General features: G+C 40.1%; 2 protein-coding genes across 11 annotated transcripts in view; both read left to right on the top strand.

The window, feature by feature from the left end:
* The window catches only part of RFX3 (regulatory factor X3), a 124,557-nt gene extending 118,408 nt beyond the window's left edge, over positions 1-6,149 (top strand). For 3 of the 4 annotated variants that reach the window (XM_075021495.1, XM_075021494.1, XM_075021493.1), the window contains one exon: positions 565-6,149. In XM_075021495.1, coding sequence (XP_074877596.1) covers positions 565-803 — 239 coding nt within the window. In that variant the 3' untranslated portion in view covers positions 804-6,149. The remainder of the gene's footprint in view (positions 1-564) is intronic. The other variant, XM_075021496.1, reaches the window with a different exon arrangement.
* Positions 6,150-13,682: 7,533 nt separating this feature from the next.
* Positions 13,683-26,037, top strand: part of LOC142027391 (histone-arginine methyltransferase CARM1-like) — a 76,035-nt gene continuing 63,680 nt past the window's right edge. For 2 of the 7 annotated variants that reach the window (XM_075021504.1, XM_075021498.1), the window contains exon 1: positions 13,683-14,452. In XM_075021504.1, the coding sequence (XP_074877605.1) occupies positions 14,284-14,452 (169 nt within the window). In that variant the 5' untranslated portion in view covers positions 13,683-14,283. Of the gene's footprint in view, positions 14,453-14,863; positions 15,356-26,037 lie in introns of those variants that run through there. The other 5 variants (XM_075021505.1, XM_075021500.1, XM_075021499.1 and 2 more) reach the window with 4 other exon arrangements.

Here is a 26,037-nt window from a genome sequence, read left to right as displayed (position 1 = left end):
TTGCATGCAAGTAGTTGTCAGATAACTTGACAGTGAAGAGGACAAAAAGAAATTAGTTCCTTATAACCTCTTCATGCCATATTTTGACATATATTCTTATACTGACTAGTTGAGTGATTTGGGGTGACTTGACCCCAGATCACTCAACTAGTCAGTATAAGAATGTATGTCAAAATCTGGGGTCAGGTCACCCCAAATCTTTTCACCTCAGTTTCCCTATCTATAACTAAGAGTAACAACTCTTTTGTTCATCAAGTCTTGGAGATAAGAGGCATTTTGCAATATGAAGTTAACATTGTCAGAAATAGTTTTTGAGATTGCAATTGTTTTTTCCATACACTGTATCAGCAGAGTATAACTCAAGTGATCAACACTGAGAGTCTGTTTACCTATCTGAAATAATCATTGACTTTTTCCATTAAAATTTTATATTTTCATTTTGTGCTTTATCAGATTGCTACTCTTCCCTGTATTTTTGTATTTCAATTATTATTTGCAAAATAAAGGCCCTTGTATTAGAATTTTTTCCCTTCATGCTAGTTTCATGGTGGTTTGTTTGTGCAGATGAGGGCAGTGAAGTAGAAAGTGAAATAGATGAAGAGCTGGATGAAAATGGAGAGCCACAAGCCAAGAGGGAGAAAACGGAGCTAAACCAGGCATTCCAGGTTGGCTGCATGCAGCCAGTGCTTGAGAGTGGAGTACAGCAGAACCTCCTGAACCCAATTCATAATGAGCACATTGTTTCAACTACCCAGACTATCCGACAATGCAGTGCTACTGGAAATACATATACTGCGGTCTAATATGAAACCTTGCCCACCGACACACACCCCATTACATTAGCCCTTTGGGCTTAATCTGAAAAAAAATAAAGAGAATAAGTCTGAAGGTCGACTGTTGTCAAATTTTAGCTGTGCTGAACATTATTTTATTGGAGTTGTTAAATGGAATGGGTGTATGTATTTTGCCAGATCTGTTTAAATAAAAAAAGAGATTTTTTGTAAACAGAATCGTTTTACATTGGCCGCTGAATATGAAGAGTTTTCTTAGTATCAAATGCAAGGAAGATTTTTGCAAAGCTTAATGTTAATGTTTTTGTCGTCTTATAATAATTTAAATTTATTCATAGTTTTTTTAAAATATTTTAATGTTAATTATTAGTTACGACGATTATTTCATATAGATAAGTTTTTAATTAGATGCACTTCTGTGAAATATCAAAAGAACTATTTTCTTTGATTTACACTGGAGGCATACTTATTTGACAGCAGATGTATCAAATTTGTTATAAAAGGTGCTTTTCATTGGACAACAAGAAGACACTATTTTGATAAAATTGTGAGCATTCAGGGGGAATTTTTGTAATAATGCTGGAGGGTTGGGAAGATCTCGTAGTTTCTTTCTGTGAGCAAGAAGCAAGTTTAAATGACAGAATTTTAACAGAATGTGGTAATATGTACGTCATAAACGTACCTAATTATCTGACCATCATGTAAACAATGCAAGCTTCCTTTAAAATCAACAGTTCCAGATATTATTTGCATACCAGTTCCTCTGTTTTGAAGACTACTGATTCTATATGTGGGGCCACTCAACAGGTGCTTTTGGCTGTTGAGTGGTAATGTAGTTATTAGAAACTGAAGCTAAAAAAGAAGTGACTTTATTATTATTATTATTATTATTATTATTACTATTATTATTAATTTTAAGTGTACGTGCTACTTATGCTGAGCTGGACATACAGGAAAACATTCCATTTGGATGACTTTCTTCTATTCCAGGTCTTTTCCTACTAGTGGTTCAATCTGCTGCTCTTAGAAAAGATGATTTATAGAATGCAAGGAATGTAGCAACCTGCATCATTTTCCTTTCAAAAATATTTCCTTGTTGTTAAAGTGGATTTAAATTTTTACAAAAATTAGATAAGGCAGTGTAACTGGCACACCTCACTTGTACTTATTCCCAATTGTGTAGAATTTGAATAGGTGGCTAGATGGACCATTGCCATTTAAGAATGTACATCAGGGATCATTGTACCTCGGCTATTACATGGTGCCTTAAACAGAACTGAAGCTAAGACTTAGTACTTTTTGTTATTCTTAACTCTTAAATTAATTCAACAAGGTGTGCCTGTCATTTTCAAATTCCCTAAGAAGTAAGGACAGGTTACATAGCCTTCAAAAGAATAAAAGGATTTTTTTATTATTAAATGATTTTAATATCCCTCTTAGAATGACAATAAACCTATTTTTTCTGATTTCTAGCTGGATTTCACTTTATTACAAATAAAATTTGCTTGGGAATTTGGAAAGCAAAACTAGCTTTAATACCAACTTCAAATGTCAAAATAGATTGACCATAGTCCCAAGCATGATTATATATTTTCTAAAACCTTGCCTACTTTTAATTTTAAAAATTAAAAATTTTAATTTTAAAAATTAAAAAGAAATAAATGAGCAGGTACATAATGCAGTGCATGTTTTCAATTTCTATATTTTGTGGGGTATCAGCCAGATATTACATTTTAATCATTAAAGAATGACAGTTTATAGAGATCATATTAATTGACATTAAACAACTCAAATTTTTCTTCTTAAACATTTAATTATGCAGACACATGAATTTGCTACACTAAAATTCTGGAAATAAATAAGCCAAAAAGTGAAGGAGAGCACAAAAATATCAACTTTACAGAAAAGACTGTATAAGAGAATTAGGGATTATTTTATTTTGGTTTATCTAGTGTGTCTGAAAATGACTTTAAAGTCATATATACCAAATGGGAGAAGAGCATGTAAAATGAACAGCGTATTTATAGCAACCAATTTTTTTGCTAGAGTTTACATACACTCCAAATACAGCTGCACATCAACTAAAATGTCCTAACATTATTGGTGTACAAAATTAAATTCTAATTCCTTTGCAGAATTGGGAGGTGAACCCATCCTGCTCATTCTACGTAGTCATAATTCCTACTAATGTCAGTAGATGGCTTTTGCCTCAGTAAAAAGTGGAAGTGAGGTTTATGTTCATTATTTCTACACTCATAAATGCACTGAATCTCATTATAGATTTTGTTCTCACATATATCGCTCAGTGTGTCCTGATTTTCCCTTGGAAATCAGCACATCTGTACCCTTCACCAAAAATGCTAAAACTAAGCTGTGATAAATATTTACTCCCCTTCATTGTGCATTATAAGATGTTTACAAGTAAAATAAAGCGAAATAATTCAACTTTTTTTTTTCATTTTCAGCTTTTTTTAATACTGTAGTACTTGTTTCAATTTTTGTGTTGATGGACCTATAATGTTTTCTTATTATTGTCCTTTCTTGGTTTAATGTTGGATTTGTTGTTGCTGAGAAAAGAGTATGATTGTAATAGGTAAATCTAGATTGCTAAAAAAGGTGGGACCTGAGTATCTTTCATTATTTAGCTCCCCATTCCACTCAGTTGTTCAGTGTTCACAAAGTGCAAAACAAAACTGAACAAAAATCTGAATACAAAAATGGAATGTATTTCATAGCTTCTAAAAACAATGAGTTATCAAAACAAATTGGAACTATCCCAGGTTCAGAAAACTGAATGGAGTCTGTATTCCTATGCTTAAATTCTAAAGATTTTACCAGAGTTTTTTAGAACTATGTTACTGTAAGCTGCGTTATATACTTACAGATTTAGGGGGTCTTCTGTTTTATTTTTACATTTACTAAAATTTTAATCAAACACTTAGATAAAACATTTTGCACACTCTTGCTATTTAATAGTTGGAGTTTAGTAATCATTAGACTACAGAGATACGAATACCTCAATCCATATTCTGTAATGTGTAGCATGCGGTTGCATTGCCATACCAGCTCTGAACTCTATTGTTAGTGCTCTGGAGAGGTGTAGCATGTATCCACAGGGTAGACATTATGAGAGTTGACATGGTTTATGTGTTTTATCTAATCTTGACATGGAATCCAAAATAATTATTTTAGAGGCATTTCCCTCATTAGCACAAATGGCACAGTGAACAGTGTCGGGGAATGGGTATTGTTGAACTACCTTTTCAAAACACAGGGCCCAATTTTCAAAAGTTTTCTATTTATTAAAATTTGTTGTTACATTTTCATCTTTCTCATGCTAAATCAGTTTTAAAGCTTTTTTTTTTCTGTTTTCAATTATTTCTGTGTTTTCCTCTTGTACTGCAGCATGCTCTAGGCACCTTCTTTTAAAAAAGTTCCATAAAAATTTGGAAAACAGATTTTAAATTATTTACCTATAAAATGATGATTTACAGCATTAATGCCTTTAGTTCAAAAATAAGAAAACAGATAATGTTCTGTCATTCAGGAATGTATAGGTCTATATAAAAATATAATTTAAAGTGAGGTATTTTTAAATACCAGGAACACTTCTTTTGTTCACCTTGTTTTCTGTAGGACGAATGATCTGCTATCTTTGTCATTCTCACTAACTGACATCTGCACTGTTTAGAAAAAAATTTTATATTAGCAATGCACTGCTATCCAATTTAATGCAGAATGTTTTTACAAAATGAAAACAACCATAGATAGCCATAAAAGTGCTGATGAAAAATAGATTTATTAGTTATATAACTATACAACAATAATTTTTTTAGTTTAAAACATTCATTTGAGAGAGCAGTATGAATTTCTGAAAATTGGGCCCTTGTCTATAACAGGACATCCTTTTTGTATATGGTTTAAAATAAATCAATAAATGGAATTATAGTATCTCTGCTAATTTGTTTGGTGATTTGAGACAAACAAATAATAAAAACTGGAATAGAAGCATAAACACAGTGCTTAGTTCTAGTATTAGAAAATTAATTTGATATAATGCCTTGCATTAACCCTTTGAGCATTGTAAGTAACATGATGGGAACAAAGCTTTTTAGATAATTTAATTAATCCATTGAGCATATACTTTGAAATAGCTGATAGTGTTGTAGAATTTTTTTAAATTATGTTTAAAGTAAATACTTGCATACTATACGGGAATGGTTTTGTTATAGGAGGCTCAATAGATGTAGGCAATATATGCACTGCCATTGACATATACTGTCTAATAGAAAACAGTAGTTCAGCTCCCTTGTTTTCATAATTGCATAAATATATAAAGAAAATCAAACATGTTTCTACATATATGAAGTTGTCTACTTTAAGATGCCTTTAGAAGATAAAGGTTTAGAAAATGTATTCAGACTATTCTGAAAATCTCCTGCGGTAGGTTAGTATTGGAATACTCTGGTACTGTAAAAGAGAATCTTTAGGATTAAAAGAAGGCTTAATGAAGAAGAATAAATTTTGCAGAATATTTGATATGTTTGCATTGAAATTTTTGGCAGTGTTTTTGATAAACAAGAACATAAGTGCAAACTTATGTTGATATTCCTTTTAAAACTCAGTCACTGCAATAATGACTAGCTAAAAGATGAAGTTATTTTATACATCTTCATCTACAGGGGTACAGTTTGCGTGGCCCTTATTGAATGTCAGAATTTTAAAAGCAACCTAGAAATTGCACAAGCCTTTTGGCATTTTAAAGAGCCCCTTTGTTCTTATGAATACTGCTTACAAAAGCAAGGGAGCAAGTGTAGTAGCAAGTAGAGATTCTTTGAACTTACAGATAGAAATGCCATCTTACTAAGTGAGAGTACAATACATTTTCTACTGGTTTCTTGCAATATCAATCAGTCAGCAAATGCTAAGTGCAGCTGTACTTATTTAAGTCTAGCTGAGGGCAAAAAAAAAAGGGTCTCATTTTAAGTTATTTAATGGAATTATGTCAGTAGTATAGTGCAAGTAAGTTGTAAACATTTTTAGTCAATTAATTCATGCATAATTAACATAAATGCAATACTCAAAGGGTTTTAATTTAAAAACTTTTTTTATTCATAATTTACTGTAAATGCTTCTGAGTTTGCATGCCTTGATCATTGCTGCTAGTGATTTTATGTGCCAGTAGACCTGAGTTTGATTTACCAGTTTAACTAAGAAATAGTAAAAGCCACTTACAAAGTGACTGCCTAGTGTTTGTTTGAAGTAAAATATGCCTTGGTTTGAAAGTGATCATTTTAACTCTTGTTTTATTCTGATTTTTGTTTCTTTTCCTGTTGAAAAATTAAATTATCATTTTGAGATTGGAAGCCCTGAGTAGTTAATTATTTGGTAAGAACTGTTCTTCTAGATTGCTCATTAAGGCTGAAATTCACTGCAAAAAGAAGGCCTGGAACAAGCCTATGAGCATCAAATGAGCCTCACTTAAATCTAAATCAGGAAAATGTTCTTTATATGTTCTTAAGCACTTTCTTGATTATGGTGCAAACATGTTACAGGAGTTTTCAGTTCTGGATGAATTTTACTCTTAAATAATAAATGTCTCTGTGAGAGGAATTTAGGCTTCGGAGGAACAACCTCGCATGGATTGGTATTTACCAGGAACTCAGTTCAATTGTTTTTGACTCACTGATACCAGCAAGAGATTTTTACACAAAGAATACTTGAAGGGTTCCCCAAATAAAGTTTCCTTCAATACAATATTAAAGTGATTGCCTTGTGTTTAAACATGAAATATCCATCTTAAAGTAACCCAATTAAGCAATTTAAAATATGCTAGGAAAATATCACTTTGTACCAAAGCAAGTTGCCCATTTCCACTCATCTTCACTGAAAATTTGGATTTACAGTTAATAATCAATGAGGCTGTTAAACTTTGAGTGCCTTTCAAAAACTTGGAAAATTGTGCCTGAGGTGGTAAACTTTAATTAGGTTAATTCTAGAGCTACCAATCAGTAATTTTGTCATCACTCAGGGCCTTCTTACCTTCTAGGAAACTTCTTTTGTTGCATTTATTTTATACTGTATTTTTTTTAAGTGCCATCATTTAAATTTCACTTAGTAAGTGGCAGATTACATTATTCAGTCCCACAGCACAGAAACATCATAACACTAGGACATATTCAAACTTTTATTTTCCAGTTGACTGAATATATTATGTAAATGAGGTAAGCAACTTTTTGTAGATTGTATGTGTGAGATAATGTAATGTTCTTTTCCAGTTTTTGGACTACAGTTGAATATACTTTTTAATTATTTAAAGAAGACATCTTTACAGAATAACGTGATGGTTTTTTTGTATAATGTATTTGATTTTGTAAATACGTATTTCCTGATGTGATTTTTGTGAGAAATGCTAAATCTTTTAGTATATCATGTCCTCTCAAAACTGGCAGGAGCTAAATAATAGTTTGTGGGCAATTTGTATTGTGTACTGTACAATAACTGGGGAACTTTTATAATTATAAAAATATATATTAACTTTTAGTGTGTTGTTTAAAAAAATGACTGGAACATACTAAAGACAGTAGGATTTTTCTGAATATTTCAGACTTGAACTCAGGCTAGCTTTCTTGTGTTTTTCAAAACGAAATTGTGTCTTGTCTTTTAAAATCAATAAATTTGTTTTCTTGTTACAAACATATCTGAATTGCTTCAGTTTTTATATAGCCAGATATTTTGGATTCTGGTACTATTGATTTTAAGAGAAAAAATATTTCAACTTATGCCTTTTAAATAAGACTGCAATTTTTTATTTAGCGGCAACAGAACCAAGTAACGACTGTGTCTCAGACTGCAAAAGATAGTATTTTGAAGTATCAATTCAACTAAGTATCTGTCACATTCCCAGTAAATACAGACAGTAATATACTTATTAATTTCAAAATTAACAATAATATCCCATTACAGATTTAGCTAGTTAACAGATGTCAGCGAAGGGGCATGCAGATTTTGGCCTCCAGGAATTAGCGTTGTCAATTCATTACCAGCAGAACCTACTTCTGCAAGTTCTGCTCTAAATATTCTGCAGTGTGCTAATGCATTGGATGTTTTGGCAGTTTCAAAAAACATAGACAAAGGCCTAATCTTATTGGATCATATATCTTATGGGTCTGTAGTATGTGTTGCAGGCACTGTTTCATATAAAGAAATGCAGAATGTTATTTTAAACGGGGAGGAGCCACTGAGTAATAGATGCTAGAACATCAAAATGACTATTGGATACCAAGATTAAAACAGGTATTTCACACAAAACAGTGGTAAAGATAGAGAAGCTGCATCCTAAAGCTTATTCTTCTTGGGAAGTTCAGCTGTACATTACGGTCCAGTCATTGCCTTGCCTTTAATTTCAAATAAAGACCAAAAGCTTAGTAGACTAGAACGCTGGTTCCTGCAATGCATCCTATCAAACAAGACTATAAATTTTCTACACTAGTGACCAGCCACACCTGTGTTTACAGAATACTCCTAATTGGTTTGCTAATCAAGACTAAGACTTCATTTCCTAGCTGGTGTCTTGCCGAGAATGAATAGGTCTTGCTCCAGCACACACGCACAAAAAAACAGTCTGTAGAGGGACATCTCCCTCTAGAGGGATCTCACGCCAACTAACAGTTGATAGAGCCAACAGGCCACAATACTCCTTTTCCACTGACAGTGTTATTCAACCTCTGCTGCTGTTGATATTAATTAAAGTGGTTTAATCAGTTAACCAATGGAAATTTAGTTCAGCATCCCGAAGCACTACAATCAAGACCTCAAACCAGGAAGCATAGATGAAATGCAGGAGAAATTCAGAAATACTGGGTACTGCAAGAAAACACCAGTGTAAGAAGGGTTATAAGTGAAGCTTATTTTTATTACTTCTGTAAGGTCATTTTCTGCACGATGTTAATGATATCAAATAAGTAAGATACATTCTATATCGAGTTATTTTAAGTGCATTTAATTTGACTTACCTAAAGCATTCATTTCAATTGTCTAAAATGTCATACAGCCTGAAGCAATCCAATGTGCATCAGTTGTTTAGTTCCATATCAAGGTCTATGCCAAAAGCCATCTGAAGTACAAGCCAGTTATTTTCCCACAAAGGAGTCTGACCAAGGCAAGGAAGAAACCCTGATCCATTTTTAGCACTGTTAACAGTATGCTAAAGTTTTTATTCTGACTTGATTCTGCTGATCTCATTCCAAATTTTGCTAAATCCCATTGTATGTGTTCTTCCCCAATACCTGAATTAACCTAACCAGTAGGACTTTATTCAAAAAACAGAACAACCCCTCCTTGACCACAATGTGTTGCTGATGACAGTTTATTCAAAGGAATTTTATAGCAGAACTGTTATAGTAAGAATCACTCTGCATATAGACATTTTCCACTGGCACACTGAGCACACAAAAGTTGCTGCTTTCATTATCAGAGTTTAGGCAGACATAGCAGGTCAGCACTTACTGAGTAACTAGTAGTTAATAAATCAGACATACTTTCAGAGACCTAGCTGGAAATGGTATTAAAAAAATTGCTGTCTCAAGCTGTTCTCTCTTTGCTGCTGGATGTTGCCTTTCCCCACAATGGAGCCACACTAATAGATGGTGTCCTGGCACAGTTCTGATTTAGCCACCTTTGCTTAAACTGCTGCTAAAAGTGGTCTGTACTAATGTCTCTGCTGCTGGAGACATTTGTTGGTTAGGAAGTTCTGACAACTTGCTGAAAGCACCAGAGTGTTCAGATTCTTTATCTTCTTTCATGAAGTATTACTGGCACAAGCATATTTACTTGTGTTGTTAAAGCACAGTTTAAGAGAGCTACTGGTAGTATTATTGTGAACAGGCATATCTATAGTATGCTCTTTAGAAGAAGGGTTCATGAACTGGTCCTTTGTGGAAGCTGTAATTTGAGGTTGTATTGTCTTCCACCACTATTGAAAGACTGCAGAAACAGCTGAAGAAGCTGCTATAACAACACATTGAAGTTTGAGTCACAAAGAATTGTGTAGTTGCAACACAGGCATTGAATTTACTGGGCCATGTGAGTGACAAGGTGACTTTTGCTCAGAACGGTAGCAATCACTTTGTCCTTTTATTTCCCTGGTTTTCAACAGTTTCTGATGCCTAAGAAAAGTTTAGACTCTCCTTCTTCCTCCAGTTTCACCCAAGAAAGCCAAACAGCCAAAATCAAAAGGTGCAGTAAGTAACATAGCAAGGAAATGGGACAGCCCTAGCCTGGAAAGCCCACTTTCACCAACAAAGGGAGGCTTGGAGCTAAAGCAGTATGGCATGCTCCTCAGGTGATTGATGGATCTTTTCACCAGCTTCAGGGTCACAGAAGAAGAACTTCTATCTGGGATCCACCAGTGACCAGCATGATATCAAAGTCATTTCAGATTGATAGCATGACATAGCAAGTAGGAAAGCTGTCACTTTGATGTTGCTTAACTGTTGGAGTAATGCTCCCATCTAACTCAAGGATCTCAGCTCTGCGTGGAAGAGACGTCCCCAAGCACTGCTTGTTTCAGAGCTCAGACAGAGGTACCTGATGCTTTCTCTCACATTTGTTAGGTGCAGCTGTCTCCTTGCTATAGGATCAAGGCAGACTTCTCTGAAAGGACTTTGAGAACGTGTGAGTATTATGGTCACAGATGTGACGCACAATAGCTTTTGCAACCATACTTATCCTCAAAGCTTTAAAAGGTGTATTTTTTTCCACAGGAAGGAAATGCTGCATAGTTTTGAAGTTACTTTGGCTATATGTGTGAAATACAAAACCATTTTATCCACAAATATGCCTAATCATCACCACATAAAAGACAGCATTCCCTTCCTTTGGACTTCTGGTAGAGGGTCCATTTTGTGGGTCTTTGGAAAACTTGATCCTTCCATCTCCATCCACTTATTTTGGCAAATCCAGATCAAATTCATGTTTCTACTACACCAACTGCGTTAGAGGTAGACAAGAGAATGTCTTGTTGTAGCATGTTTCTGCTGAAAAAACTGCCAAAATATCTAACTATGCTGAATAATGTACCACAGTTCAGCTTTTTTATCCTTTTCCTATAAAAGGGAATTTAATTGATTTAAAATTCCTGCAAGTTTGGGTGGACTTTTTTAAAAAAAATTTTAAAAGTGCTCAAGTAGCTAATCCATTATAGACAAAGCTTGTCACGATGTCTGGAAGAGAAGGAACTTTTCTCATTTAACACCACCAGATCCTATATACCTTTAAACACACTAAGCAGGATCGTAACTGTAGTTGCTCTTTAAAAGCAATGGGGCTCTGCAGACACAGCAGCCCAGCTGGAAAATACTGTGAAATTCAAACCTAGTTCTGTGTTACAGGACTTGTCACATTCCAAGGTGGGTTTTGTAATCGACAATTTATGTAGCTGGCAAAAGGACAGGGTATGCCTGTAGAACGAATGCTGGTTATCTGTTCTACCCTTCAATGTCAAAGAAGAGGCATAACAATAGTATTTAATAGAATATATTGTTGCACCACTAGATGTAAATTTGATTCATATTTCTAAGTATAAAATACTTGGCTTTAGCAAGAGATACTGCAACTTAGTGCTTATACTATTAGTGAAGAACTAGTTGGTAGCATTAATTTCATAGCTACTGATACTGCTGCCTTTGCTGATAGCCAATGAAAGACAAAACTGGATTAAAAATTGTTTTCCTATTACTTCCACAGATCAATTTTGAAACAAAAATGGTGCATTCTACACAATAAAGCATTCACAGTGAGGTAGCAGTTTCAGGTGAGCAACATCTTGAATAGTGTTTCCAGTCAAATTTTGGTGGAATTCATTATATGAAGGATGTAGTAGTACATGGTTTGAGCAATAAGCCTTGAAGTTATTTCCTCAGATTCTTTAATAATACTGTGGTTTAAAGAGACTGATGGAAATCTGGATGGAAAATGATCAGGAAGTACAGAAGCAGAACATAACTTAGATAGTTGGTTGAAAGCTTGTTCTTTGCTGATTCATGTAACAATTCAAGATGTGCATTAAAGGCTAAAACATAGTCAAAATTTCCTGTCTTCTGTAGTCCCAGCTCACCCTAGCTGTTATCACTCAAACTTTTAGGAATACAGGTAGGGGTTTTTTCAGATACATTGTCCTCTTGTTGGACTTGATAATTAAAATTACTTTATGCCCTCAGAAAATACGTTTGCCCTGAATATGTTTGGCAAAGGGATGTAACGCAGAATTATGTCAGACCTCTTCCACCCATGCCCATCCCCCTGCCAAATGCACATATATTTGGTTCAGGAAGCAACCTTGCTACATCACACTCACTATTGCAGCCAAAAACTACTGTACTGGAGCCACAGCCATGTAGCTGTTCAATGATTTAGTGGTGGCGCCTGAAGCTGAAAAGGAAGCAAGGCTGCAAGTTGAAACCGAGGTGGTAGAAGCAGCAGGGACTATTGCCCAAAGTGGACAGGCCTCTTCGGTGGGACACTATTCACCCCTTATGGGTGTGAGAAGTAGTAATGCTGTTGAGGACTAGGTGGTTAGTGGCACACCTCTACTGAAGTGAGGTGGTCATCCCGTACAGATACTGGTATAAAAAAGATACTCTTCTGTCTCCTTTTATGTGTGAAAAAAAATTACGCCTCCAAACTACCCTTGCCACCTTCTTTTTCACAGCATTGTGAAAAACAGCAACATCCTGCCTGTTGCTCCATTTTATTACTGGTGTGTCATGAGGCTCTCTCATCTCGGAGAGGCCTATCTATCTGCATGACACTTTCCTGCTTATCCCCTGTGCTTCTACAACTCTTAGTCTGGCATTGGCCCTATATTTCAGCTACCTGTAGGTATTTTCTTCTAGGCACAACAAATGCAGTCTTTCCTTACTTGTATTTATTCAACCTTTCACTGCAATGATGAATTTGACAGCCCAGAAATCCCCATTCTTTTGCCTAGTTAGTTAAGTGGCTGTGGAGTTGGCTTTGGGTATATGCAATCCAGCTGAGTGCCAAAGCACTTACTGTGTGCCGTAAGCTATGCACAAACACTTGATGGCATGTGCAGACTGCCTTATTCCTCCTTCATACAGGGGTAAATAACATCAAATTCCTTCATAGAAGAATCAAGACGTGATTCCTCATTTTTGTGCTCAGAAAGGGTAATTAAATCCGGACAGAGAACTGTGCTACTGGACGACAGAATTGTGTTGTCTTTGTAGACAAACCATCCCAGTCATTAGTGCAAACCCAGGTTCAGCAACACACATGCCACTTCAGTACATTTTGTGGCTTAAGTGGCTCAGAGGAACACGTCTCTGTGTAGCTAGGTCACCTCTTTGTAGAACAAAACAGTCCTTTTGACACAGTTGAGGTGGGTACATGTGCTTCCTTTCCAGCCAGCCAGGATAGCCCAACTCACCACCTGGGCCCAGAGAACATTACTGACGTACATATTACAATAACATCTGGAAACTCAATAAGCTGAGGCCCTTTTAAACTTTACACAGTCCTTTTAAACTCAGAGCACTTCTCAAATATTCATTAATTTACCTTCACAGCATCACTTTGACACAGAGGCATACACACTAAAGTAACCGGTGGGATTTCCCCCCCCCCTCCCGCCTTTTAGCGGCGCGGGAGGGGGACGGGGGGGGGGACGGGGCAGCAGGGCAGCACACGACAAAAAAACGGCAAAGCAAGCCCAACAAAACCAACCAACCAGCCAAAAACCAAACAAACAAGCAAACAAAACAAACAAACAAAACCCCCCCAAACCAACCACCAGGGAAAACTTTTATGGCAAAACAGCGGCACCTACTGCTTAATGTCACAGTTGCACCCTTACGTTCTTCGAAAGTAACGCAGAGGGAGAAGCGCCGGGGAGGGAAAAGCCAAATTGCCAGCGGTTTAGCGAACCTTCTCCTTCAATCCCTGCTACCGGCTTCCAGCCCCGGGGCCAGCGCGAGGCCTGCCCGCGCGCGCGGCCCTTCCTCACCCGCTGCCTCAGGGACGCGGGGTCCCCGCCAGCCGGAGCCCCCCTCAGCAGGGGCCGCCGCCCGCCCGGGCCGCCGCCGCCGCCGCCGCCGCCGGAGGGAGGGTGTCACGGCCTCCCCTTCAGACGCGGGGCAGCGCGACGGGAACGCCGGAGGGCGCCTGTGCGCGCCCGGCGGCGCGGCTGCGGCCGGCAGGTGCCGCTGCCCGCCGGCGCCCCGGCCCCGGTTAACGCGCTCGGGCGCGGTTAAGTGGCTGAGGAGCTTTAAGGCGGGCGGGAGGGAGGCAGGCTGGCTGGCTGCGGTGCAGATGCCTCGGGAAGAGCCTGAGCCGTGGAAGTGGTCTGTCGGCGAAGCCTCCTGGGCGGGTCTCCCTCCGCGGTAGCCGCCTTCCCGCGGGCTGGCAGGAGGCAGGCGGGAGCGGCTCTTCGGGCGGCAGCCGCTGTTGGTGGAGGGGGGCGGCGGGGATCATGGCCGCTCCGTCTCCGCACGCTCAGCAGCTGCTGCGGTGCAGCGTGAAGCTGCTCTTCGCCAGGGAGGAGCTGCCGGCAGGGCTGCAGCTCGCCAGCCCCAGCCAGGAAGCCCTGCAGCTGGAGGTGCTGCCCGGAGCGGAGGACGCGGACGTGACCGTGACAGACGGTAAGGACCGAGCCGCGCCGCGCCGCTGCCGGCCGCCCCATCCCCTCGGCTTCCTCTTGGCGGGGGGACGCCGACTTCGCCGCTGCGGCCGGCCTCCGCTTTCCCCCTCCGCCGGGAAGCGGCTGGCTCTGGAGGAGGCCGGGCGCTCCTCGTTGACGGCTCGGGAGGGAAGAGGCCCCGCGGCCGGCCGGGCTGTCGGCGCCGAAGGTAACCCCGGCGCGGTGCAGGGGGCTGCCGCCGCCTTCCCTTGGCGCCCTCGCGGCCAGGTGCCGGTGGCGGCCGGGCGGCGCGTCCCGAGCCGTTGGCGGCCGTTAACGGCCGGGACGCGGCCGCTGCGCGGGCGGGGGGCGACGGGGCCGCGTCTCTGCCGGTGTGGGTCGGCGGGGGACTCGGCACTGGCCCCGGTGGGCGCCGGGCTCGCCAGCGGCAGCCCCGGCCCCGTCGGGCTGGCTCCGTTCGGTTCGTGGAGCAGGTGGCCGTTCCAGGGGCTTTCCTCGGGCTTGCCGGGCTCTGGGGTGGGCGTGGGAATGAAATAGTAATAAACTCGTGGTGAGGAGCCAGCCGGTAACTCCAGATAAGTGTCACGCAGGCAGCTAGCGGGAACCGGTCTCGCGTGCAGGGCCCTGCGAAGCGCTGCCCCGTGTACATCTTTCTCTGCTGCTGCTACAGGCTTGTCAGTGGCAAACGGCCTCTCGGCCATGACGAGTTGCTTTACTGGGGAAGGGTACGAACTGGCATGTCAGGGTCGTTCTTCCTCTCTGTTCTTCAGCGTTGTTGAGTTTGTAACTTCAGCCAGGGATGGTCAGAAGAGGTCTTTCCCCCGTGTCTGAAGGACAAGGTCTTGGTTTCTTCCTACGGAGCCAAATGGAAGAGACAAAATAACAGAACTGGAAAGGGAAGGAGGTAAAGAAGCTACTCGGTACTTGTATGAACAGAACTATGTTTGGTTTGCTGCTGCTGCCAGTTGGGCAGCGGCACTGAGAGGGCAGTGGAGTGCAGCAGTGCTGTCTTAAGATGCACAGGTGATGTCTGCATGCACACACTTCACTGACTTTCTCGAAAGCAATCAGTCTTTCGGATTTGTGTCTTTACAGGGTAGTAGCAGAGCTGACATTTTAGAATAAAACAAACTTCTTGAGTCTGGGTGGTGGGAAGACCGGGGAAGAAACTGAAATTGCTCTATGTATGGAAGGTAATTAGAAATGCTGTCGGTGAGCTGGGTGAATATGAGACCAATCCTGAGCAAGTCTAGACACACAATACCTGTTGTGTCTTTGATTTTTCAAAAGCATTCTCAGTAACTTCTGAAAGGATTGCTGGAATAGACGGATTATAGTCATGTTTGGTTTTTGGTCAGCAGTGCAAATAAATCGGTTCATATGCCAGTTGATACTGGATATTTGCTTGTGCTATCAGTTATTTAACATGTCATTTAAGAAAACACAAGTGACAAAAGCTGACCACTAATCACAGTTGAGACATGCTTCTGTCTTGCCTTGTATTAATTTGAAGCCTGGTCTGTAGTTACTCGGTCTTTCATTTCATACATGCTCGTTCTTGCATGCGAGTGAAAGAACTGCTGGAAGCAGAGTGAAATTCAAAGTTAGCAGTTGTTTGGATTTTTTTATTGAAAGGGCTCACATGGGACACAACTGAAAACTTTTAAGATAGAAAGGGGATATCTCTCTCTCTCTTCTCCTCCCCCCGCCCCCATATATATTTATGCCCAACAACACTGGAGTGTAGTTTACTAAAGACTTATCAAATAAGTTTTGGATGAGAGTGCATCAGTGTATTGTTCTTGCTAAGAAAGGGGAACTTTGCAAACCTGTTTTGAGGTGCAAGCTGTCTTCTTTCATCTTTTTCCTTTCATATGAAGATGTTCAAGGTGTGCCCTATCAGACCCTATGTGTAACGCAAGTCTTTTTGGTGGTATCTGAGAGTTCAGTAACTTGATGCTGGAATACTTTGTGTATTAGGTGAGAGAAAAAGTCTGCAAACAGCTAGATGACATATACCCTATTATTACTACTGCCAATGTAGTGTGTTCTTCTAGCATTAATATCTGCTCATAGAATGATCTTACTATTATTTATGTTGTCTCACTTAGGATGGATAACTTTGTTGTGAAAAGAAAAACTGTTTTCTTACAAATCTTGAATAGAATTGATCATACTGTGGTGCCTGTTGGTGGTAAGATACAGGTTATTTAAGCAAGAAAAGAAATTGGCATAATTTGAAATGTTATCTTTTTTTTTCTCCATACTTCATATTGAAGTGATGAAAATTACTTTCTTTTCAGACTTTCTGCCTGAATGTGTCTCACAAAGCTACGTATTGATATGTTTGGAGAAAATAATTTGGTTGTAGTTATTGTGATTATTTAAACACATCTTGAAGGGGGGTTGCTGTTTCTTTTCTGATTATTTAAAAAAAAAACCAAAACCACACCAAAACTAAAAACCCAGTTCTAGTTTAGGATACCATCTACTTTCTTCACTGGTAAGGGAATATTTTCCAGGAAATATTTTTGTGGAGAACAAAGCATGCACTTTTTATGTGTGTGTTAAAGTGATAAAATATCCCTGGTCAAACTGTCTGGTCAAAAATTACTCTGACTGCAGATCTGTGATTAGACTGTCCATCAGTACTGCATTCTTACCCCTGTTACAGCATTCAGTTTATCTGTAGCTTTTATACTTCGCCTGTCACTGCTGCATTTGTCTGAGCCTGTTCTATTATTGTCTGTAATGTAATAATGTGGTGTGGTTTAACCGCAGCCAGCAACTGAGTACCAAGCAGCCGCTCACCCACTCCCATCCCACCCAGTGGGATGGGGGAGAGAATTGGAAGGAAGGAGGTGAAACTCGTGGGTTGAGATAAGAACAGTTCAACAGGACAGAAAGGAAGAAACTAATAATGATAATAATAACAACAATAAAATGACAATAATAATAAAAGAATCGGAATGTACAAAACCAGTGATGTACAATGCAATTGCTCACCACTCACCAACCGATGCCCAATTAGTTCCTGAGCAGTGATCTACCCCCCAAGCTGACTCCCCCCAGTTTATATACTGGACATGACATCACATGGTATGGAATACCCCTTTGGCCAGTTTGGGTCAGCTGCCCTGGCTGTGTCCCCTCCCAGCTTTTTGCGCCCCTCCAACCTTCTTGCTGGCTGGGCATGAGAAGCTGAAAAATGCTTGACTTAGTATAAACACTACTTAGCAACAACTGAAAACATCAGTGTGCTATCAACGTTATTCTCATATTAAACCCAAACCCATAACACTATACCAGCTACTAGAAAGAAAATTAACTCTATCCCAGCCAAAACCAGGACATAATGGTGATTGAGTATAGAGCTAAGTAAGAATGTAGACTACATTGCATAGCATAGTGTATAGTATATAGTATCTTGCTGGTACTCAGAATGATTTTTAAAGGCAAACGTGCGAGCAGGTTCCGCTGTGGTTGATTGGCTGCTGGCGTTTGCGCGCCTTACTGGCAGTGTCAGTAAGAATTTCACGAGCTTGAGCCTTAACATTTCCCTTTCATGTGGATGCACGTGGGGGCAATACAGTGTCTAAAGTCGAGGGGTATCAATACAACCACTCTGTTGCCCAGAAAGGAGCCTGAAGCAGTAGAATTTCTCCATAAGTGGAACAACTGGTTATGATCCTAAGAGATCCAGAAACTGATAAATAAATACAGGATGTTAAAACAAGGAAGAATGAAGGATTATGCTTTATCAGGCAATGGATCCATTTCAGCTGTGGGACAGGATAAAGCAAGAATCTCCACAGTGCAGTATTAATATATGTGGAGTGGGAAGAAACACTGTACTTCCTAAAGTACAGGTGCCAAAGGCAGCAGGTGGGTATACTTCTGAGTGCTGTGTAGTGGAGCCAGGGCTGAGCTGGAGCTACAACCATTTGAGAGAAGTGTCCATCAGGGGAGACGGTGGTTTCTGGTGAGCTGTGAGTCCAAGGAGAGCTGGAGACTGATGCCTCTTGTGGAGCAAAGGTGTTGTCAGTAAGATAGATGATCACCTGGTCCTACTGATTTTCTGTGACAGTTCTTCACCACTGATTTGGAAATGAAAATGTAGTCTGCAAAACTACTCTTGAAAGGTAGCCCGCTGCTGCTGAGAGAACTCTGACCTTGTGTCAGAATATTTTTGAGGGTGCTGAACAGAAGAAGAAATCCTGTTGACTGACATAGTGCATTGTTTTGGGAGGACAGGATATTAAAAATGTAATTCATACCTGGTTTATGGAATGATCATAACAGAATTGCAAAAGTTCTAGTATAAATAGTGAGAACTTCTGGGAAGAAAGTAGAAAATCGATATCCAGGAAGGGTTCCCAGGAGACCAAGAGAAAATCCAGGGCTGCAACCTACTTGGATCAAAGGAAGCTTAAGAGCAGATGGCCAAGTGTCATAAGATGCTAATGTAGTAGTGTGGTGGCTTCTCCAAGGCTGGGAGACCTTTTGGATTCCCTTTCCTGTGATAATTGGTATGTAAACAGGTGGTGATCTTAAACTGAGGCCAGTGAAGTTCTAATTGAAGGCTTCAAAATTTGGCAATGTCTGGAGGTTTCACCTAGCCACAGCAGCTCTACTTTAATTCTTTTTTATTCTTGTTTAGTTGCCCTGCAAGACTATTAGCTACTGTTTCTCTGAAGTACTTTCCCCCCCAGTACTTCATCTGACAGCTCTTTGAACTATTAAAAGAAGCTTCCTTGAATACTTTTAAAAATATACTGTAAAATCCTTAGGATCTTGTTGATTTTGGTTCTGTTGATCTATTCCTGTACTTTTTTGTCCCTTACAAGTGTGAAGGATATAAACATAGACAGGATTTAAGCTTCCAAAGGACAAAACACATCCAAAGCTCCCTTACCTGATAGAAGTAGATAACATTGTGCTCAGTCATGGTGCTTGTAATATGAAACAAGGTTTAGAGCTACTGAAGCTGAGAACAGGAACCTGGCAGCTAGCAGCTGCAGCATCCATGTATTTCTGCGTTACAGTGCAAGTTCTGTAGAAGCATGTATTATACCAGCTCTTCACTCATTAATTTGTTTTGCCTGAGGTTACTAGGAAAAACAAAATCCCTGATATCCTTTTAGGAAAGTGTTATTGGCTATACCTGATAGTTTGGAGTGAGTGAGGGAGAGAGAGAGGAGTATTTTTTTCCTGATTCAGTGGATACTTTGACAAAATTCAACAGCAGCCTAGCAAATGTGTAATTTTTCGCTCTAGTTATATGCAGAATAAACTCAGTGATACCTAAGTAGGCTGTCTTGCAAACTGTCTTGTTATTCAGAAGACCTGGAGAGGAGCTAGATGTAACTGGAAGAGTAGTGCTTTTTTTTGTTTTGAAAAATGAGCAAACAGTCTTTCTTGAAATACTGATTTTTCTTTCCCCCTCGCTCCCTTACCTTCCATGTTCCAGTATCTGCAGTAAGCTTGTTAGTTGTAAATGACAGACATAAAAATTGTGAGGCTGCCATATTATTTTCTCTCTATCTGTTTACAGTTGAAAATAGACTTCCTAATCTTAGAAATTTGTGTTTTGTTCTTTGAATGTGTTGGGTGAAGTGGGGGAAAAAAAGAAGAAAAACTTGGGCATTACACATACAGGAAAGACTACTGGGTAAATGCTGTCCTTGGAGATTCTTTTCACTTAGGCTTTTTTTTTTCATTACTGTTTAATTATTGCTGTTCAGAAAGTATGAGCTTCTACAGATGAATTTTGGAAGAATTAGTACAATAAGTGAAAGCTCCAAGGAATGTCTGTTCTATTTTACCACATTTTTACATTACTTATATTTGTTTAAGATCCTTCACATCTACCTTGAGTTGCCTCTCTGAGTTCTAACGTTTGAACTCTAGGAGAAATGATACCCAATTTTTGACTGAGTTATTAATAATGTTACTTTTGTTTGTTTGTTTCAAGTTGTCACCTACTCTTCAGGAGGTGTAGTTCTGTGCCCCCAGAAGCAGATGGAAAATTCATATTGACTTCAAATGTGCTGATCATGTCCCAGCTGTGGCAGAAGACAAACTGCAGACAAGCTGGATGGGCAGTAGGGAGTATTGACTCTCACAGGATATGATAGTTGTAGAGAAGCCCTGCTGCCTTTTGTCTTAGTAAGTACTGGTCTTATAGGCCATATATTTAGCTTTTTAAAATTGCATAAAAAGGAAAGTATGCAGCAGTGTTGGACTCCAGAAGAATGTGTTCTATTTGTGCTCCAGAACAAGGGTGCTAATTAAAACTTAGAGCTTGGAAAATTCATCACTGCTAGTCCAGTTCCACCAACTTGGTGGTAACAAAATATTCATGGTAGTGAGCTTCAGACACTGTTGAACTGGACTGGATATGAACCATTAACCACAAGAAATAAACTCCACATTCTTTTACTTGTCCCTTGCTTAGTTGCCTCCCATGCAGTACCTTGCGGTTGAATATGTTGCATAATTTTTTTCCTATCCCATACTGAGACCAGTTTTAAATCCTAAAATATTAGGGGGTTAAGAAAGTAAGCTAAATCACTTACTAGCTGAAATTCAAAAGTATTGGATTTGGATATGGTGGAAAATGTATTAACTGTATGAATGCTTATGTTCTAATACTGTACATTCACATGCATTGCACAGATAGTACTAGCATCAGCAGCCTTCTTGTGCTGGTAGAGGGCGATCACTGCCAATAGTTCTAAACAGCAGAACTAATGTCTTTCACCATTTCCTTTTCCGTTGTGAAAAATGTTCATTTTCCTAGTGGGGAAAATCAGTTGCTAGAGGAAATTTGAGCAGACAACATAAGTAATATTTTATACATATAATTCATGTAACCTGTGACATGCACGTCACATGGAGGCTTTTAGTTGTCCTTTCCCGCTTCTTTCTACATCTTTAGGGCAGCACGAAGGATTTCAGGGGGAATAAACAAAGCACTTAAAATTTCTTTTTTTTATTTTATTCTCAGGGGGAGTTGCAGGTTAGACAATTTTTGAGCAGAATAGTTTGTCTGAAGGAATGTGGTTGAAGGCGGTATGATTAGAAACAGTGATCCTGAAACTTTCTGTTAACTGTTTCAGATCATACTACTAAGTATTCCAGTGGTTAGCTGAGGAGATAAATTCTTAAACTTATGTTTCACAAGGGTCTTTTTTTATTATATCTCAAGTGCTAGCTTTTTTTCTTCCATGCGGAACTTTTACAATATGTAAGGAATTTGCTAATCAGTCATGGCCCTTTTTTTTATGCTGGAAGAGCAAGCAAGTAAAGCAAGTAGTGCAAGTTTTGCAGTAGGAGCATGCCTTACCTTTATTGTTTGGTAATTAGCATTCATTTTTTTATTTATATCAATATAGATGTGTAAATATATATACACACATACGCATGTTTTTGTAGGTAGATAGATTAGTATATATAGAGAGAAAATAAATTAAATACTGAATCGGGAAGTTCAATAACTAGCCTGCAAGAGACTACAGTGTATACTGGATATCTTGGTTTGTTTGTGGTGGTGGTGGTTTAGGGTTTTATTGGTTGGTTGGTTTTGCTTCTGCTTTCTTGTATCCTATCTAACTTTCCTTGTGCTTTTATATTATACCATCACGCTGCATGTAATGTGTAACAAATACGGTGCTCTGGCTATGGATACAACTATGGGATTTCAGAGACCTGCATTAAGTTCTGTGTTCTCCCATAAAGTGTCTGCATCAACAATACAACTAATCCTTCTGTAAAATATGGTGATACCATTTCTTGACCGATCAGCCATATGGTAAAGCTAACTGTTTTAAAGTTGTGAGGTGCTTGGAAACTGTGAAGAGACCATCTATGGACGGATTGAAGTAGTTTTATAGTGGCTGGTACTGGAAGCATTGAAGCTGTGTTTACTGTAAATAGTGTTACCTATAATGCCTTATGCTGAGAAGCCACTGTACATTCAACCACTCCAACATCTGCTGGGAAGATAGCGCAGCGAGCTGTAGGCAATCCAGGAGACTCCTGAAGTCCATTGAGGATAAATTCTCAAGCCAGGTTGTAGACAGCCCTACCAGAGGGGATGTGATACTGGACCTGTGGTCACTTTGGTCACCAGCCCAGGTGAGCTAATGGGTGACATCAAGATTGGAGGCAGTCTGGGCTGCAGTGATCATGCACTGGTGGAGGTCGCAGTCCTGAAGCATATGGCTCAGGCAAAGAGTAAAGTCAGGACCCTGAATTTTAGGAAGGCAATCTTCCAGCTGTTCAAGGAGTTAGTCAGCAGGACCCCCTGGAAAACTGCTCTCAGGGACAAGGGAGCAGAACAGAGCAGGCAGATCTTCAAGGATGTTTTCCATAGAGTGTGAGAGCTCTCGATCCCCAGATGTAAGAAAACAAGAAAGGAAGGCAAGAGACTGGCATGGGTGAGTCAAGACCTGCTGGTCAAACCAAAGAGCAAGAAGGAAATGCACAGGCAGTGGAAGCACAGACAGGTATCCTGGGAAGAGTTGCTGCCCAGTTCTGTAGGGATGGGGTCAGCAAAGCCAAGGTGTGGCTGGAGCTGAACTTCGCAAGGGGCACAAAGATTAATAAAAAGGGCTGCTATAGGTATGTTAGAAAAGGAACATCAAAGAAAGTGTATTTCCTGCCCCCCCCCCCCCCCGCCATGATCATGACTGGCAAACTGGTAACAATGGATGAGGAGAAGGCTGAGGTACTCAACAACTTTTTTGCACCAGTCTTCACTGGCAACCTCGCTTCCCATGCCTCTTGAGTGGATGGACCTCAAGACAGGGACTGGGGGAGCAAAGTCCCTCCCACTGTAAGAGAAGGTTAGGTTTGAGACCAGCTGAGGAACCTGAACATACATAAGCCTATGGGGCCTGACAAGATGCATCCCAGAGTCCTGAGGGAATTCACTGATGTAGCTGCCAAGCCACTCTCCATCACATCTGGAAAGTCATGGCAGTCAGGTGAAGTCCCTGGTGACTGGAAAAAGGTAAACATTGTATGCATTTTTAAAAAGGGTAGAAAGGAGGACCCTGGGAACTACCAACCTGTCAGCCTCACCTCTGTGCTTGGGAAGATCATGGAACAGATCCTCCTAGAAGCTATGCTAAGGCACATGGAAGACAGGGAGGTGATTCGAGACAGCCAGCATGGCTTCACCAAGGGCAAGTCTTGCCTGACCAACCTAGTGGCCTTCTAGGATGGAGTGACTACATGAGTGGACAAGGGAAGAGCTACTGATGTTGTCTATCTGGACTTCTGTAAGGCCTTTGACATGGTCCCCCACAACATCCTTCTCCCTAACCTGGAGAGATATGGATTTGATGGATGGACTGTTTGATGGATGAGGAATGGGCTAGGTGGTCTCATACAGAGAGTAGTGGTCAATGGTTCAATGTCCAGGTGGAGATCAGTGACAAGTGGTGTCCCTCAGGGGTTGGTATTGGGACCAGTAATGTTTAATGTCTTCATCGGTGACATAGACAGGGAGATCAAGTGCACCCTCAGCAAGTTCACAGACAACACCAAGCTGAGTGGTGTGGTTGATGTGCCTGAAGGACCAGATGCCACCCAGAGGGACCCAGACAAGCTCGAGAAGTGAGTCCATGTGAATGTCATCAGGTTCAACAAGGTCAAGTGCAAGGTCCTGCACCAGGGTTGGGGCAACCCCCAGTATCAATACAGGCTGGGGGATGAAGGGATTGAGAACAGCCCTGCAAAGAATGACTTGGGGCTACTGGCGGATGAAAAGCTGGATATGAGCTGGCAATGTGCACTCGCAGCCCAGAAAACCAACTGTATCCCAGGCTGCATCAAAAGAAGCTCGGCCAGCAGGTTGAGGGAGGTGATTCTGCCCCTCTACTCTGCTCTGGTGAGACCCCACCTGAAGTACTGTGTCCAGCTCTGGAGTCCTCAGCACAGCAAAGACATGGACCTGTTGGAGCGGGTCCAGAGGAGGGCCACAAAAATGATCAAAGGGATGGAACACCTCTCCTGTGAGGAAAGGCTGAGAGAGTTGGAGTTGTTCAGCCTGGAGAACAGAAGGTTCTGGGAAGACCTTATTGCAGCCTTCCAGTACTTAAAGGGGGCTTATAAGAAAGATGGGGACTTGTAGCGATAGGACAAGGGGTAATGGTTTTAACCTGAAAGAGAGTAGATTCAGACTAGATATAAGGAAGAAATTTTTTACAATGAGCTTAGTTAAACACTGAAACAGGTTGCCCAGAGAGGTTGTGGATGCCCAATCCCTGGAAACATTCAAGATCAGGCTGGATGGGGCTCTGAGCAACCTAGTCTAGTGGAAGATGTCCCTGCTCATTAACGGGGGGTTGGACTAGATGACCTTCAATTATCCCTTCCAACCCAATCTAATCTATGGTTTGTGTGGGCTTATCATCCTTTCCCTGTGTTTGTCCTCTGAACCAATTCCTTCTCTTGTACTAATGTGCAGTTTGATGGCCTTTATACTATTACTGGTAATACAGCTTTCTAGGAAGAATTTCAGACAATTTTCTTTGGCTGGTTTGTAAAGGCTTAAAGACTTCTTGAGTGAGTTTATAAGATTACTCCAGCTCTTTCTGAACTTAAACTTTGAAAAAGGGCCTTGAAGAAAGAGTCTAAAAATTCTCGAGCCTAAATATGTGCTAGTAAAATGAAACTGCTGGAAATCTTCTTTCCACAGCATTAAGAATCCTAAATGAACCATGAGACATTAAGTGCCTTGCTGAATAATGGTACTTTCAGATTTTGTTACTTCTGCAGCAGCTTCATCTGAACTAAATTGGGACTTTGAACATCCAGTGCTTACGTCAAGAAGAGATAGTGTGGATGGAAATAGTTATAATGGAAAACTGTGCATGACTTTGATTTTCCATTTTTGTATGCTTTTTCTTTTTTTTTTCTTGCTTTCTAGATAGGCAATATAAATCAGTGAAAATACCTGCTTACGCTTGTACGTGTTTGCTTTTAAATATTTTACAGTGCTGCCCAGATATTTTTAATGAAAGCAGTTGTTTCTTAAGCAGTCCCCAGCCTAACTAGAGCATAGACATGAATGAGAGAAGAAAGAAAGAAGAATCATCTTTGGTTTTTAGGTCACAAAGCTAAGAAAAAGGACACTACCAGAAAGTTTGTTGTTTGTTTTTTGTTTTTTTTTTTTTTTTTTTTAATTTAGGTGTTAGCCAGTAAGTGCCACAGTAAATATTTACATTGAGTTTAGGATATGGTTTTAATTGAAGGAGGAGGTAGTACTGCCCTCTGAAATAGGTTTACTTTTCTGGGTTTGTTTTGGGGGAGAAAAGGGAGGTTATTTGGGTTTGTAGGGACATGGGATTATTTTGCCAAATTACCTAAATTGCATGCACAGAGAAAGTAAGTGGATGGATGCCAAGAGAGTTTTATTTAAAGGCCACCGATACTAGTGGAAAGGTTCTTACTGACTCCAAGGATCCTGGAACAGCTCCTGCCTGTCCGTTTTCTCCAACCAAAGCCAATTAAAGGGAACAGTGTATTGTAAAGGCAACAAAATGGCAATTGGAAACTGGGATCACTGAGGCATTT

This window comes from Buteo buteo, chromosome Z (assembly GCF_964188355.1).
Source record: "Buteo buteo chromosome Z, bButBut1.hap1.1, whole genome shotgun sequence".
Lineage (NCBI taxonomy): Eukaryota > Metazoa > Chordata > Aves > Accipitriformes > Accipitridae > Buteo > Buteo buteo.
Note: the sequence above shows the minus strand (reverse complement) of the source record. Positions and strands in the feature narration are given on the sequence as shown.